We start from the raw sequence: 18,128 nt of genomic DNA, 5'->3' as shown, positions 1-18,128 counted from the left end.
TGCATAACCTAATTTGCATAATTGTGGTAGGAGTCGTCGTGCCCGTGTGACAGAATAATTTGGACCTACGAGTGGGGTCGGTCGACGTCATTTAAATAGGCACAAATACGAGGAAAGAAATAATGAGTTTAGATATCGATTTAGCTCTGAGTTTTCCTCAATTTGTAATCGTGTTATTTTTTTTTCTGCGTCAGTAAAACTATGATGTTTGTTGACTTTTCTATTTGAAAACGAAACAATTAATTAAACTAACAAAACTTAATAAACATTGCTCCATTCGATTTTTTTCACGTGAAACTAAGAAAAAGAATTATTTCCCGCCCCCTTGAGTCGGAAGTCTCGCTTGTGAATGAAATGGAGAAAGGGAAGCTTCTTGCTCATTAAAACCGCTCCTTTTTTTTAATTTGGTTCTATCTCTCTAAGGGTGTTGGTTCATTTTAGACTGTGCGTTTTTATCTTATGACAAACTAATTTTGAGTATGAATCGCGACATAATTAAATTTCCTTGTCTTGACCGTTCATATTTTTTCCTTTGCAGATTTAATATAACGTAAACCATGTAAAATCATGACGAGAAAGCCATGTTTGTTTCATAAGAAAAATTAGTTCTCTTTTTGAGATGACCAACCAACATGAACTGAATCATTTATAGTAAGTGCACGTTCCGTTGCCTAGTAATTTTCCGTCGATGTTGTGTTTGCCTTGGTGGTGTCTGCTCTCAAATCCCGTGGATGTTTCATTAAAAAATAAATGAAGAATTTAGGATTAAAACACTCGTCATGAACATAAACGATAGGTAAGCTATATTACACCTGTACGTCGTTAATTCAAAGAAAGTTCCGTATCGAGGTAAACCCAAATCGCCAGCAAAACAGCTTTGTCTGGAGAATTAATTCCTGAATATTAAATAAATTGAGAGAAATAGTTTCCAGAAACCTTGAATGGAGTGTTGAAAGCTTTTGGTATTTACAGGAGAAGTTGTATCACAGAACAAGGCAATTTAAGTAGCTGAGAAAACATTTCAAAACTGAAAGACGAGGCATTTTTTAGTGTTAGTAATTACGAATGGTCCACAAAATTCTCTCTTTTCCTTTAAAAACTTCTCTGGTCGACTTACATTCTTATATCTGCACTGAACTAGTCATTTTCTTTTATTAAAAATAAACTTCTCCTGTAAACTTGGTTCCTTATTATATTCAGTTCAAGAAATTACCTATCTTAACTCAGGTTATTAATTACAGCTGTGGATGTTATTTCAAATTAAGTATTCGCAAGATAAATGGGTAGAAGTTTTACGAAAAGAAATCTTTAAAGCGGTGATAAAGACCGTGCATCTTATAATATGGAGTTACATAAAAATTGCGTTGTTGAAAGTTGGAAATAATTTCTTAATTAAAGACTTTATTTTCTTACAAGGTAGGTCATAAGTAAAGCAAACATACTGGACAAGACTTCAAAAGTTTAATCATAAATTAGACAGTCTTATTGTTTTAAAACTAATACAGGTGTAATCTCATATTTTAAATTAAAAATACTTTCATGAGAAAGAAATTTATTGAAAGTCTTGCGTTTCACTGTCCCACAGGCGGAATCGTAATTAGAGCATGTTAAGTTGAGTGCAGCTGAACCGAAATTTCGGATGGAAGCGTACATTTGCTGTATTGAGTTAATTTTGACCAAGCCCTCTACTTTATCGTCCTTAAACTGCAAAATACTATCGGAGATGAGCTATTTCCTAGAACCTAAATTTGAATTTTTAAAGGCTGTCGGTTAGTACCGGAGAATATTTAATTTTAAAGAGGAAAAGTGACAAAACTTTTGGAAATAGAATAACACGGTGACATTTATTTCTTTAGATTTATAGATGCATTTTTACTTAATTTAAGAGTAACTCCAAAGGTAAAAAAAAGTATTCTCTCCTCATAATGATTCCGATTTTTTTATACTGGTTAGTTGAAGAATCCTCAATGATTTTTTTTTTTCGTTCCACTCAACGCATCGCGTTTCATTTTTTATCATTTAGATGTTTGTACCGTTTCTATCCTTAGTCTACTCTCATATCACCCAAAAAAGAAATGGAAATGCATGTTGCTCGGCTAGGAAGTTAAAGCTATTTGAAAGAAAAATTTTATATGTCGGTTTCCTACCATCAATCTACGCTCTCCTAAGGTTGCGAAGAGGCAGGTTTGCTGGGGCGATACGAGAAAGGTCTGGGACCCTACAAACTAGCTGTGATAAACCCTCTCTGAATCCTGGCATCCGAAGAGCGTAAATTATAGGATTTACAAGTGAGTTGGCTAGAAATAGAACTACCACAGCCATATTCATATGAAAATGATGCATCTTAAAACAAGCGGAGGAAGGGTGAATACATGTTACATACATGATTGTCCCTGGTAGAAGACAAAGTAACGATGCAAGTGAGACGATAAGCGCAGTACCCGTCAGTTTTCTTTCTCTTCTGGACCTAGAATGGATTTGAGGATGACGACTACATCGTACTTTGATAACAATGAGGATGTAAGATACACAGATAAAAAATAGAGAAACTGCATAAAATAGGATATACAAGTATGTATTAAGTTCAGCTCGATCAGCAATTTCCCATAAAAAAATTTGAGCGGCTTCTCTGACAATAGGTATTAACCAAATGACAATAATTATGGCTCTATAAACACATTTCCTCACAAAGTGATGCCTGAATGGACAAAATGTTGCGTGTAACCTCTCTAAGGAAATAGCAATAAGATTTGTAAGGGAAGTAAAATAGAATAAATGTAGAAATACAAAAGATAAACGATTAGACCAAAGAGTATTTCGTCTGTAATTCCATAGAGGACAGAGCCAATCAATTTTTATTTCAATCTGCAGCGGCCCAGAGACTGCGCCCACCAAGACATCGACTATCGCCAGATGGATGATCAAATATGTACTCCGCCGCTGTAGCTGCCGCTTCTTCTTCACAAAAACAGCAATGGTGATGATATTAAGGATGACAATGGCCAGACATTCGATGATGAGGACCACAAGCCATGGAATGCACTCTGAAGCTGAGGAGAAAGGCTCCATTTTCTCCGAGCTCTGTTAGCTGCTATAAAAATAACAGAAAACAGTCCAATTAAAGATAACATGAAATATGACTTCAATATTCTCAATAAAGATATATGTCAAATATTGCTTTTTGCGCTTCTTAAACGTGTTTTGAAAAACTTAGTTTCGTCCATTGACTTAAACTGATCCTCATGTTTCTTTATGCGAGATTCATATCCGGAAATTTAGTCATTCAGCCTGTTCCCTTTTTTCCATTTTGAAAAAGACGGATATAATGATATAGAACTTTTTCGATGTTCACTAAATAAGCGGAAAGCTTTGCCACTAGTGATCTCAATTGCTTGAAGGAAATTTATAGCCTCCATAGACAGATGGCAACAAACAATTTAGAGATCTTCCGGAAATATAGCAGAAAGACCTAGTAGAAAGACCTACTCCTCTTCTCGGTACCGCCATTAAGAAATATGGTTATTGTTGCTACCGCCTTGAAAATTTCAAAGACAAATTAACCGTAGGTACGGTGAAATGTAACAAACATTTTTAAAAGAAAAAGCATCTCTTATGTTTTATTTTTTACCACCAGAAGTTTAATCATAGTCTTTTCTCGCTTCGGATAAATTTCTTCCTTTGTCAATATCATAAGCAACAAGCTAGAGAAAGATATCTTTTTCGTCGCGTTACGATTATAAAGATCATCAATGAAACATTTCTGTCCATATTGATTCAGTTTTCCTCACCTCATCGAAGGCAAAATTTGCAATCGAATCTTAAGAATATTTTGAACTTACCTCACTGATAACGAAAGTGTTTTTATGATTTCAACGAATTGAGTTTGAGTCAAATACAGAAAGAGCGGTTTTCAAATAGAAAAGAGAGTAGCATGCTGAGGAAGAGTGCAATAATGTAGACTAAACTTATCACTTTTAGAACTCCAATTTAGTTTTTCCGATTGATTGACAGATAATAGCTGAAAGGAAAATGGCATTTTTAGTGCAGCTAAACAGGAATTACAGGTAGAGGCATCCGCCTATAAACTCCGCGATTGTTATTGTGATTAACGTCCTGTCTGGAGGCAAATCCACCCACAAAACAGCTGAATAGAGAGAATCAACATAAGCACATCAAACGAGTGGAAATAAATAGTTTCTAAAGTCCTTGAATGATGGTTTGAAAGCTTTTGGTTTTTACGGGAAAAATTATGTCATTGAAGCAGAAGTAAGGGAGGTAAGCATCATCATTTATAGGCATCAAAAGAAACAATCTAACATTCTAAAAACTTTTCCACTTGCTGTAATACGATAACAAAGATGGCGAGAGGAGATCAAGTCCTCTCTTCAACATGATAAATGTTGTACTCGCTAATGAAACAGGAAGATCTTTTCATCGTCTCGTCACGAACCTGTAACGAAGGAACAAGCTTTTCGCAAGGTCTCAAAATCCTGAACCGTTTCATAAGCATTAAAAGAAGGAAACAAAACCAAAATTCTTAAATTTTCCGCAGGCTTACGGAGGATTTTCCATAACTTCTCTCCACCCATTTGAACTCGCTTTACCTCCTCTCCCCAAAACTAGAGTTTGTAAACGAATTAAATTTTACTAACATACCTCACTAATAACGAAGTACCTCGATCCTCTAAAAATTTGACCAAAGGCGGTTTTCAGAATGAATAAGAAAACAACAAGCCAAGGAATGGTGATAGAAAATAAACATATCACTATCAAGACTCGAAATTAGCTTTCCAAATGTGTGACATATGATATCTATAGATGTCGTAAGACGTTTTGACTACAACTGAACAGGAACAACAAGTAAGCTACACTACACCTGTACGTCGTTAATTCAAAGAAAGTTCCGTATCTATGTGAACCCAAATCGCTGGCAAAACAGCTTCTTCAGGAGAATCAATATCTGAATATCAAATAAATGAAGATGAATAGTCTCTAGAAACCTTGAATGCAGTTTTGAAAGCTTTTGGTGTTTATAGGAGAAGTTATAACACTAAAGAAGGAAATTTAACTGGCTTAGAAAACATTTCAAAATTGAAATACGAGGCATATTTTACATTTTTTTAATTTCGGTTCACAATATTTTCTTTTTTCCTTAAAAAACTTCTTGAGTCGATTTTTCATTTGGTGATAATTTTTTCTTTGATTTTAAGTTGAAAAGTTGTGGCAGCGTGATCTAAGGTGTTAAGACACTCATCAGAACAAAGATTGCGATATTGTGGAGAATCATGTAAATGTCTGAAAATGTGAGAGGTCCTATCAAGGGCTCTTGTACGCGTGTGGATAAATGTCGAGGGGTTTCGCCGACATATCAGGCGTTAGAGCCCTCACATAAAAACTTGTAAACCACACATGTACGGAGCCCACGAGGGATAGGGTCTTTCACCCCAAACATATCGCCTATTTTAAAAGATGAAAAAGCTAACTTTACAACGATGTTGTTACAATAACACTTAGCAAATTGGCGAACCCTTTTTTGCGTGACTAAAGAAAAAGAGCCAATGTAAGGTAATTTAAAATAAAAGTTTGTAGTAGTGTCTGAAACGGAGACCGGGGGATCGCACTCATCACGGTGAGCGTGAGGTACCGATTGACAACCCTTGTACCAGATTGGCTGGAAAAAAATTATTTTTAAGGATTTCAGTGAGTTTCTAGATGTCTTCGTGGAAACCCAACCATGTGTTGTTGATCTTGTAGGCTCCATTAACAAGAGTGCGAATGAGACCCAGTTTGTAGGGATAAGGTATAAAGCTAAAATAATTGGTCAACGGGCCCGTAAAGGTTTTCTTACAGTCAACACTTAATCACCAACTTTATCATGTTAAAGTAATAATTTCTTAATTAAAGACTTTATTTTCTTGCAAGGTAGGTCATAAGTAAAGCAAACCTACTGAACAGAACTTCAAGAGTACCGTCAGAAGTTCGACGGTGTAATTTTTTGAAACTAATACAGTTGTAATCTCATATCTTAAGTTAAAAATATTCTCATGAATAAGACATTTATTGACAGCCTCACGTTCACTGTCTCACAGGCGGGATCATAAAGGAAGTAATTAGGGTATGTTAATTTGACTGCAGCTGAACCGAATTTTGTATGGAAGCATACACCTGATTTGCGTTAATTTGGACCAAGTCCGTTACTCTATCGTGGTCAAACTGCAAATACTATCAGAGATGAGCTATATCCTTGATCATAGATTTTAATTTTTTAAAAGCTGTTGCTTGGTACCTAAGAATATATAATATTAAACGGGAAAAATGATCCAGCCGACAAAACTTTAGAAAATAAAATAACACGGCGACGTTCATTTCTTTTGATCTACCGCTGCATTTGTATTTAATTTAACTCCAACTCCGGTTGATAAAGGTAGTCTTCTCTCCTCATAATGATTCCGATTTTTGATACTTGCCATTTGAAAACTCGACGTTCTGCCTTTCCCTGTAGCAATAAAACCAACCAATATTTATAATTTGGTTATCGACTACATTCAAAGTGGTGGTTCTTATACCTCTGATGGCAAGCAGCTGCGGTTATGTGTTTATTTTTGAGACCCTATCGAGTGTTCCCCATTCTATCTAATTTCCCTTTTAGTTACCTGTGCAGTTGCTGGTTAGGCTATCTCAGTCATCATCCTCGATTATTTTTTTTCACTCAGAGAGAAAATAAACTGAATGGAAGCTCACTAATTGTTGCACTTGTATCGCTATTGAGTTTTCTAAAAGCGACAAAATGCATTGCTTTTCATTCTTATCGTTTAGATGTTTCTATCGTTAGTCAATTGCAACTCTTATATGAGTCTACTCGTCTACGTTCAGCCAGAACTCGATTCGGAGACTGGAGCGTATCGCCTAACCATATTGCAGATCCCAGATCATATAAAATCCAAAGACAGTACGCGATATTCAAAGCGTAGTGCTTGAAGGTGTTTTTGGCTCCTACAGTCTTTGTTTCGTTTGAGACGATTTTGTCCCGGAGTTTTTGTGTTCATTTACATAATTTACATAGACGAATCCAAACTTTTGAAGGCTGTATTTTAAACGTACGAAAATATATATACATAATGAGGCAATTCAAGTGAGGAATTATGATTATATTGCAGCCTTACTTTCTCTAGAATGGGGTGGGGAGTGGGGGAGCGTGATAAATAGAGAATAATACATGGGCGCACGTAGATATGGAATTTCTCTTCGAGTTGAGCACGAGAAGAGAAATTCCACATCTACAAGCAACCATGTTTTATTTTGTTTATCATAGAAACACAATAGCCCTTTACTAGGAAGAAAAGCCGACTTCATTAAGGAATGAAAATAGGTGAATCAACAATCCTCGAATAACAATCGTAGAGTGCGTTGGCGCTGACTCTTAAGATGGAAAAATGCGTTGAATCATGATTACAAAAACAACGATGGTCGTAATTTTCAATTTACAAAATTCTCATTCATTGACTTTCTCCTTTCCGACAGAAGAGGTCTTTCAGGTAAACGGCCAAAATCGGCCAGTGGCAAATCTTCCAGTTGTCGATTTTCATTCTCAGCCGAGAGAAATGCTGACACCAAAGCCACTGAATACGCAACTTTCGGTTTTTCTATTAGTATATTGGTTTTCTTCCCCTTCTAGGAAAGTTTGAACCTCATTGTCTGTCAGCGATACGGATTTTTTCAGTGTTTTTAGCCACCATAAGAAAGCTCTGACAAACAATTTGTAATGAGAATCGTGAAGGCTTTGCCGTTCATTCATCAACCTGACCGAGTGGCGCCAAGGGCGAGTGACTTATAAGCAGCTGATTGAAAAATACGATGTTTCTTCACGTGTGTTGTTACGGCTTTTCTCGGGGCCGGAATCCCCGTATAACACCGCAGTTTATGTGATAAAAGGAGTTATTTAAGCCGGAAATGCAGAACTTTGGAGTACTTTTTCAATGTACGATCGCTCACCCTGGCCGGTTTCGATGAACTTGTGGAAATTTAGTAAAAAGTTCTTCATTGCTTTTGTAAAGTATATTTCTTAACAATACACACGTGTATATAACAACACAACCGTGTTTAGACCGTGTTTAGACTGTGAACATAGACTCTCATCTAAACACTTCTATTGATCACGCACTTCAATTCTTGAAAACTGCAGGAGTCTTACGTCTGTTTGTCAATCAATCCGAAACGTAGACATCGTAAACCCAGTTTTTTGAACTAATCAGCCTTTTTGAACTTAAGACTCCTTATTTATATATGTGGTTACAATGGCAACATTTTTTTGCCTCGTTTAATGATTTTTCCCTCCTGTTTCCGCCAAACGCAATACAACGCAATGATAAAGTGGTCGAGGAAATCTTTTGACAACATACGATGAAAAACGCTCGTAAAATGCAAATTTTAAAAATATCGGTTAACTAGTTAGTTGTCCGTAATAAAACAATTTGATAAGAAGTCGTCCACCCAGCAGGATAACCCGAATAGCATCGGCATGAAACCTGCATAAAAATAATCCTGACATAAAAACTACCGTCAATGTCATACCCCTTGGAACCTTAATAGCGAGTTAATGATAATGTCATTATGTTCTAGATCCCCAATGCAACGTAGAGAGGCCTGTAAGGGCCTTTGTGCCTTTACATGGGCCGGATATCAGACCTGGAGCATAAAAATGAAATTAGACATACGAAGATTAATTACTTTCAATATCACAACAATCTCAGAAATTCACTTGCCTATACCGAAAAGTCTCATCGAAGATTCAATACTTAGCTGAGGTTTCTTTCGTTGATATAAATATACATATATTTCTCTAGCATGACAAATGCCGACTACATAATATATCAGTGAAAAGAAGAAAAGGAAATTCCAAAGCTATAAGGCTCACGAGGAAATATTTGCAGTGGTTTTAAGTTTTCGTCGTTAGTGTTCTTGATCAACAGCATGCACTAACTAAACAAATGTAATTACAAACTTCTAACGAGTCTAGGACTGAGGTGATATCCTTTCGATAAGAATATCAGGGCTGTTATCACAGAGCTGCGCACTAATATCTCAAATCCCTCTTTTTTTACGCTCATAAATGTTAGAAATGGTCTGTAAGAGTTGAGTGCTTCATCAAACTTTCCTGATGGACCGATACAGCCTTTCGTTACCAGTCTTCCTCGGGGTGTCTTGATATTGCGGGCCGGAAGACACTATGTTGATGTTGTTGAATCTGAGGGGTTAAGGAGATGAATTGTTTACTCATACACCGTTGTGGAAGACGACTTTTCCCAGGTAAATATAAGCATAACTTAGTTGATGTTCGTTCCATAATTTTTCTTACTGTTCATATCGAAGAATAGCGAAAACCTCGATCAGAAATCTAATCGAAAGGAAGCAGCGAAAGTGGTTGTCGCTACCGGTTACTTCTTTCATTCTTGCCTTCCAACAGTTTATGTTTTAAATGAGATATTAACTCCATCATTACGCTGCTTGTGATTCAGCCCACAGTGAGGGGTTTATTTCTGTAAAGTGAATGAATTTCGATGAAAACTTGCAGTCTTTAAAATTTCACACTATAAGTAAACAAACTAAACGTCATATTAAATGTTTCACTTCGTCGCGCAAATGAAAGTGCTACTGATGCCATATCGCTACGCTGTTTATTCGATTCATTGTTATGGATACCAGCGATGTATTTGGTATCGAACTATCAACAGACTGGATAACTGATCCACAGCAATGTTAAGGCATTTTACTCTTACTGATCGATAAAGTTGATATAGTTCCGCAATCTTCATTCTGCATGATCAATTGTTTTTTTATTGTTAATCAAGTATTTCATCATGCAGTCTATGTAAGGATAGCGATGGTTCGAAAGTTTGATCAATGCTTGATAATTACCTTCCCAAACCCTTACAATACATTAACCGAGACATTATGACTACACATCTTTTATGACAAACCCTACCCCCGCCTCTTAAACAGTTTTGAGATCTGACAAATTTGCCTATGGCCTAACCGGTTCCGCTCTCTCTGAGAATGAACAGGCAGTCAGTGGTCACGCTCCAGCAAGGACTGCCGTAGGAAGTACGTAAATTTTGTGTCTAATCAGCTAGCGCTGCAAATGAGTAACGACATTCTCTCTGGCACATCTTTGATCGTGAAAACGCGCGCGCAAGAGATCCGTCACTCGCTTGCCCGAACCACGGGGCGAATACTTTCAGTTTCTATGTAAACTTTTCTGGCAATTACGAGTTTACCTGTTTGGGCCTGATCTCGATAACTGCTGAGTACCGCTTTTTCGTTGACAAGATACGCGTCGCATAAAACACGCATAGCCGTCTTTCCATGCTTTTGATGGGAAAGTTACCCTGAAAAAGAGTGACAGAGCAGTTTTTGAAAGCTGCCTAAACATTCATTTGATCCGAAGGGAAAATATTTAGTGCATGATTAAAATTCTATTTTTATTTTCCATTGTGTGGATGTTTCAGGGATTTAATTATCGTCCATTTCTCCCGTCCATTGTCAAAAATAAAGTGACACCTTCTGACACCGCGAAAAGCTCGCGATCGCGATTGTTAAATGCACGATGGACCCACGTGCTCTCCTCAACCCTGAAAACATGTATCTGTTTATCTATTAATTTTTTTAAATTTTTTTTTGACGTATGACCCTCTTCCATTTCGTCAATTGCCCGAGCTTGAGTTTCAATTATTGAGTGATTTTGCAAAGGTGAAAGTCTGGGCAACGGAAAAAGTACGGAGCGGTTCGTCAAAAAAATTGATAAAAACTCAATATTACTCTTTATTTGATCCTTTTCAACTACATATCACATTTGTCTGAACTGGAATTTTACTTTCTGTGTGACTGTACAAACCAAAAGCGGAAAACTATTGAGCGGTGCGTGAAAGAAAGGTTAGAACAGGTTCTCCGAGTTCAGTTATTTTGTATTTCATGAGACAAAAGAAAATGTTGAGAGCTTTGGCTGAGACTGGCCCTCCTATAAGCATGTCCTAAATTTTTGACAGGATTTTAGAACACGAGAGTGCTCTCGTGTCATAATCAAATGTTCCATGAACATCTGAAAGATTAGAAGAGATTAACCTTTCGCCGGATGTGAGATTAGATCTTTCCCAACCAAAGGATAGAAACCTGCTATTGTGTAATGAGAGGAGGTATGCCCAAAAGGTGAACGAAACAGAAAGTGTAATGTATACGCAAACCTCGCTCTCCCGAAAGGTTCTTTCGACCAATTACTAAACTCGATTTTAAGGTATAAGACTCCAAAAATGCCTTATTTTCATCGTAGTCACTATATGGAAGGGCTAAAGCAACCCAACAATCCCAAATTTTGAGGCCTTGTATTAAAACATATTATGAATAAACAACAGTAGTGAAGTTTTTCGTCGGACGCCGAAGCTTGATTGATTTTGTTCGTGCGGATCGTGTGCCTCGCTCCCACGCTTGCGTGACACTGGTGCCAATATATTCACAACAAAACAGCTGAGTTCCGATCGCCCCGCGGATCAAAGAAATACGTATCTTTTTGTCGTTCGCTAAGTTATTATTAAACTCGCGACAAAAATGCCAGTTTCTGATTCTCTAGAAGCCCAAATATTCAATCTCTGTAACACGTTTTGGAGAGAATCGACAACGTCCCTCTAAGACGGAAGATTCGAGAGCTCGTCAGTCCTTAACTAACTGTCTTATCTCCGTGAGGGAAGAACTTTCATTTTTTTCAACTTTTAGTCCCCAATTTTGTCACCCGGTTCAACTAGTTCTTTCTCTCTTGGGTAGTCAGTCCTATTTGGGCTGTTGTTATCGGAGGGAAGAACCTTTCCTATTTTTCACCTGGTTCTGTCTCCCACGGGTGGTCAGTCCTACTTGGGCTGTTGTTATCTGAAGGCAGAACCTTTCCTTTTTTAATTTGGTTCTATCTCTCTTAGGGTGTTGGTTCATTTTAGACTGTGCGTTTTTATCTTATAACAAACTTATTTTGAGTATGAATCGCGAAATAATAAAATTTACTTGTCTCGATCGTTCATATTTTTTCCTTTGCAGATTTAATATAACGTAAACCATGTAAAATTGTGATGAAAAAGCCATGTTTGTTTCATTAGAAAAAGTAATTCTCTTCTTGAGATGACAAACCAATATGAACTGAATCATTTATAGTAAGTGCACGTACCGTTGACTGGTAATTTCCCGTCGATGATGTGTTTGCCTTGGTGGTGTCTGCCCTCAAATCCCATGGATGTTTCATTAACAAATAAATAACAAATTTAGGAATAAAAAACTCGTCATGAATAGGAACAATAGGTGAGCTAAATTACACCTGTACGTCGTTAATTAAAAGAAAGTTCCGTCTCGAAGTGAACCCAAATCGCCGGCAAAACAGCTTTGTCTGGAGAATTAATACCTGAATATTAAATGAATGGAGAGGAATAGTTTCTAGAAACCTTGAATGGAATGTTAAAAGCTTTTGGTGTTTACAGGAGCAGTTATTTCACAGAAGAAGGCAATTTAAGTGGCTGAGAAAACATTTCAAAACTCAAATACGAGACATTTTTTAGTGTTAGTAATTATGAGTGGTCCACAAAATTCTCTCTTTTGCTTTAAAAAACTTCTCTGGTCGATTTTACATTCTTATATCTGCACTGAACTAGTCATTTTCTTTTATTAAAAATAAACTTCTTCTGTAAACTTGGTTCCTTATTATATTCAGTTCAAGAAATTGCTTAACTTAACTCAGGTTATTAATTACAGCTGTGGATGTTATTTCCAGTTATGTATTCGCAAGATAAATGGGTAGAAGTTTTACGAACAGAAATCTTTAAAGCGGTGATAAAGACAGTGCATCTATAGAATAGAGTTACATAAAGATTGCTTTGTTAAAAGTTGGTAATAATTTCTCAAATAAAGACTTTATTCTCTTACAAGGTAGGTCATAAGTAAAGTAAACATTCTGGACAAGACTTCAAAAGTGTAATCATAAATTAGACAGTCTTATTATTTTAAAAGTAATACAGTTGTAATGTCATATCTTAAATTAAAAATACTTTCATGAACGAGACATTTATTGACAGCCTTGCGTTTCAATGTCCCACAGGCGGGATCGTAATTAGAGTATATTAAGTTGAGTGCAGCTGGACCGAAATTTTGGATGAAAGCGTGCACACACTGTATTGAATTAATTTGGATGAAGCTCTCTACTTTATCGTACATCATGATAAACTGCAAAATACTATCGGAAATGAGCTATTTCCTAGATCCTAAAGTTAAATCTTTAAAAGCTGTCGGTTAGTACCTGAGAATATATAATATTAAAGAGGAAAAGTGACCCAGCCGACAAAACTTTTGAAATTAGAATAACACGGTGACATTTATTTCTTTAGATCTATCGGTGCGTTTTTACTTAATTTAAGAGTAACTCCAATGGGAAAAGAAAGTATTCTCTCCTCATAATAATTCCGATTTTTTTATACTGGCTATTTGAAGACTCCTCGATGATTTTTTCGTTCCACACAAAGAAAAACCTAACTGACCGGAAGCTCACTAATCGTTCCACTTATATCGTTGTGTAGTTTTCTAGAAGCGACAAGATGCATCGCTTTTCATTTTAATCATTTAGATGTTTGTACCGTTTCTATCCTTCTAGTCTACTCTCATATCACCAAAAAATGAAATGGAAATGCATGTTACTCGGCTAAGAAGTTTAAGTTATTTAAAAGAAAACTTTTATATATAGTTTTCCTACCATCAATCTACGCTCTATTAAGGTTTCGAAGTGGCAGGTTTGCCGGGGCGATACAAGAAAGGTCTGGGACCCTGTACACTAGTTGTAATAAACCTTCTCTGAATCCTGGCATCCGAAGAGAGTAAATTATAGGATTTACAAGTGAATTGCCTAAAAATAAAACTGTCACAGCCATATGAATATGAAAATTCATAAAACAAGTGAAGGAAATGCGAAGACACGCTAGATATATCATCGCTGGTAGAAAACAAAGTAAAGATACAAGTGAGACGATAAGCGCAGTACCCGTCAGTTTTCTTTCTCTTTTGGACCTAGAATGGAATTGAGGATGACGACTACATCGTACTTTGATGATAATGAGGACGTAAGATACACAGATAACAAATAGAGAAACTACATAAAATGGGACATACAAGTAAGCATTAATTACCTCGAAATAGCCAATTTCCCATAAGAAAATTTGGGCGACTTCTCTAACAATAGCTATTAACCAAATGACAATAATTGTGGCTCTATAAACCCATTTGCTCACAAAGCGATGCCTGAATGGACAAAATGTTGCGTGTAGCCGTTCTATAGAAATAGCAATAAGATTTGTAAGGGAAGTGAACGAGAATAAATGTACAAATACAAAAGATATATGATGAGACCAAGTAGTCTCTCGTCTGTAATTCCATTGAGGACAGAACCTCGCTACTCTGATTTCAATCTGTAGCGGCCCAGAGACTGCGCCCACCAAGAGATCGACTATCGCCAGATGGATGATCAAATATGTACTCCGCCGCTGTAGCTGCCGCTTCTTCTTCACAAAAACAGCAATGGTGATGATATTAAGGATGACAATGGCCAGACATTCGATGATGAGGACCACAAGCCATGGAATACATTGAGAAGCTGAGGAGAAAGGCTGCATTTTCTCCGAGCTCAGTTAGCTGCCATAAAAATAACAAAAAAAAGTTCAATTAAAGATAAAATGCAATATGACTTCAATATTCTCAATAAAGAAATATGTCAAATATTGCTTTTTACGCTTCTTTAACGTGTTTTGAAGAACTAAGTTTCGTCCATTGACTTAAACTGATCCTCATGTTTCTTTATGCGAGATTCCTATCCGGAATTTTAATCATTCAGCCTGTTCAGTTTTTTTTATTTCAATAAATATGATATGAAACTTTTTCGATATTCACTGAATAAGCGGAAAGCTTTGCCACAAGTGATCTCCACTGCTTGAACGAAATTTAAGCCTCCAACGAATTGAGTTCAAGTCAAATGCAGAAAGGGCGGTTTTCAAATAGAAAAGAAAGCAGCATGCTGAGGAAGAGTGCAATGCTGACTAAACTTATCAGTTTTTCCGAATTACCATAGCGACAGAATTATATTTGCTACCTTTCTTTTGTGCTTTGACTCAATTTCATGTTCCTATTTTTTGGTGCAATGCATATCTGAAAGTTTGATAATTCAGTCTCCCTCTATTTTTGGAAAAAATTTCTTCTTTTTTCAACAATACAACATTCTTTTGAAATACTCTGAGTAAGCAAAAGCCTTTATACAATAGATCTCAGTTGCCTTAATCGTTTTATAAGCATCATTAGAAACAAGCTAAAATGTTCCACATACTTGTAAAAGATTGTCGATGTGCGTAAATATGATAACAAAGATAGCAAGAGGGGATCAAGTCCTCTCTTTAACATGGTAAATGTTGTACTCGGTAATGAAACCAACAAAGAGCTTTTCATCGTCTTGTCACGAACGTGTAACGAATGCTGAGAAGCAACAGGCTTCTCACAAGAGGTCTCAAATTCATCAACTGTTTCATAAGCATTAAAAGAAGGAAAAAAACTAAAATTCTCAAATTTTCCACAGACTGACAAAGGATTTTCCATAACTTCTCTCCACCCATTTACCTGGTTTTACCTCATCTCACCGATGTTAGAGTTTGTAAACGAATGAAATCTTATGAACATACCTCACTGATAATGAAGTACGTCGTATCCTCTTAAAAATAAGTTAGAGTTAAATTTGACCAAAGGTGGTTTTTCGAATGAATAAAAAAACATTAAGCCAAGGAATAGTGATAAAGAATAAACACACCACTATCAAGACTCGAAATTAGTTTTCCAAATGTCTGACATATGATATCTAAATTTCGGAAGACGTTTTGAGTGCAGGTGAACAGGAACAACTGATAAGCTATACTACACCTGTACGTCGTTAATTCAAAAAAGGTTCTGTATCCAAATCGCCGACACAACAGCCTCCTCTGGGGAATCAATACCTGAATACCAAATAAATGAAGAAGAATAGTTTCTAGAAACCTTGAATGGAGTGTTGAAAGCCTTGAAAACTTTTGGTGTTTACAGGCCTAGAAGAAGTTATATCACAGAAAAAGCAATCTAACTGGCTGAGGAAACATTTCAAATTTTTTCTTAATGTTGTTAATAATCAATGGTCCACAAAATTTTCATTTTTCCTCTAAAAAAAACTTCTTCAGTAGATTTTTCATTTCTTATGTCTACACTGAACTGGTCATTTTCTTTTGATAAAAATAAACTTCTCTTGAAAACTTGGTTCCTCATTATATTCAGTTCAAGGAATTGCCTATCTTAACTCAAGTTATTAATGACAGCTTTGGATTGTATTTCTAATGAAGTATTCGCAAGATAACTGCGTAGAAATTTTATGAACAGAAATCTTTATAGCGATGGTAAAGACCATGCTTCTTTTACATGTAGTTATATAAAGACTGCGTTGTTAAAAGTTGGTAATAATTTTTTAATTAAAGACTTTATAGGTAGGTCATAAGTAAAGCAAACATACTGAACAGGACCTCAAAAGAATAATCATAAAGTAGACAGTCTCACTTTTTGTTGTAATATCATATCCTAAATTAAAAACTATTTTCATGAACAAGAAAATAATAAACAGCCTTGTGTTTCACTGTCTCACAGGTGGGATCGTAAAGGAGGTAATTAAGGGGAAAATGATAGGTTACTTCAGTCATCATCGTCGATTATTTTTCGTTCCACTCCAAGCGAAAGAAAATCCTTCGGAAGCCCATTAATCGTTACGCTTGTATCGTTGCTTAATTCTCTATAAGCGACTTAATGCATTGGTTTTCATTTTAATCATTTAGATTTCTGTACTGTTTCTATCCTTAGTCAACTCTTATATGAATCTTCTCGTGTACGCTCAGCCAGGATTCAAAGACAGGAGTGTATCGCGTGACCAATTTGCAGATCCCAGATCATATAAGAGGGTCTCAATGCGGTTAACCGTGAGCTGTAAAACGGCCAAAACATTTAGCCGTTAGGCGTAAAAATTGACAAATTTTAACCGTTAGTCGTAAAAAGAATAAGCCGTAAAAAGATGTTAACTGTTAGCTGTAAATTGGCCAAAAGTTTTAATCATTAGCCGTAAAAGTCATCACCCCATTGAGACCCTCCTATAAAAACTTTAAGTCAACATGCAATATTCAAAGCATAGGGTTTTAAGGTCTTTTTGGCACCTACAGTCTTTGTTTTCTTGAGACGACTTTGTCCTAGAGTTTTTACGTTTATTTACATAGTTTACATAAACGAATCCAAACTCTTGGAGGCTGTATTTTAGACGTATGGAAATATATACATAATGAAGCAATTCAAGTGAGAGTTATTATTATATTGCCGTACTTTCTCTCGAGTCGGTGTGTGGGGGTGGTTGAGCATGATAAAAGGAGTTATTTAAACCGCAAAATGCAGAATTCGCATAAGCCGGATATCAGACCTGGAGCATAAAAATGAAAGTAGACATACGAAGATTAATTACCTTCAATATCACAACAATTTCAGAAAATTCACTTGCCTATGCCGAAAAGTCTCGTCGAAGATTCAATACTTAGCTAAGGTTTCTTTCGTGGATATAAATATACATATATTTCTCTAGCATGACAAATGCCGACTACATAATATATCAGTGAAAAGAAGAAAAGGAAATTCCAAAGCTATAAGGCTCACGAGGAAATATTTGCAGGGGTTTTAAGTTTACGTCGTTAGTGTTCTTGACCAACAGCATGCACTAACTAAATAAATGTAATTACAAACTTCTAACGAGTCTAGGACTGAGGTGATATCCTTTCGATAAGAATATCAGGGCTGTTATCACAGAGCTGCGCACTGATATCTCAAATCCTTCTATTTTTACGCTCATAAATGTTAGAAATGGTCTGTAAGAGTTGAGTGCTTCATCAAACTTTCCTGATGGACCGATACAGCCTTTCGTTACCAGTCTTCCTCGGAGTGTTGCGGGGCGGAAGACACTATGTTGATGTTGTTGAATCTGAGGGGTTAAGGAGATGAATTGTTTACTCATACACCGTTGT

At 36.3% G+C, this 18,128-nt stretch overlaps 2 protein-coding genes across 2 annotated transcripts; both read right to left on the bottom strand.

Annotated features, from left to right (window-relative positions):
• Positions 1-2,154: 2,154 nt before the first annotated feature.
• On the bottom strand, positions 2,155-3,069 carry LOC149040531 (uncharacterized). The gene has a single exon (XM_089182416.1). The coding sequence runs from the start codon at positions 3,067-3,069 to the stop codon at positions 2,155-2,157; it is 915 nt and encodes a 304-aa protein (XP_089038542.1).
• Positions 3,070-12,570: 9,501 nt separating this feature from the next.
• LOC149040530 (adenosine receptor A3-like) lies at positions 12,571-14,684 on the bottom strand. The gene has a single exon (XM_089182469.1). It carries the CDS (start codon positions 14,682-14,684, stop codon positions 13,779-13,781), a length of 906 nt encoding a protein of 301 aa, XP_089038595.1. The 3' UTR covers positions 12,571-13,778.
• Between the last annotated feature and the right edge of the window lie 3,444 nt (positions 14,685-18,128).

The sequence above is a fragment of the Pocillopora damicornis genome, chromosome 9 (genome assembly GCF_964200805.1).
Source record: "Pocillopora damicornis chromosome 9, jaPocDami1.2, whole genome shotgun sequence".
Lineage (NCBI taxonomy): Eukaryota > Metazoa > Cnidaria > Anthozoa > Scleractinia > Pocilloporidae > Pocillopora > Pocillopora damicornis.
The sequence above is the reverse complement of the archived record's forward strand: the minus strand, read 5'-3'. Positions and strand labels throughout refer to the sequence as shown.

Excerpts from the sequence above, each read along its gene's own strand:
- LOC149040530 (XM_089182469.1), bottom strand. The coding sequence starts at position 14,684 with ATGCAGCCTTTCTCCTCAGCTTCTCAATGTATTCCATGGCTTGTGGTC.
- LOC149040531 (XM_089182416.1), bottom strand. The coding sequence starts at position 3,069 with ATGGAGCCTTTCTCCTCAGCTTCAGAGTGCATTCCATGGCTTGTGGTC.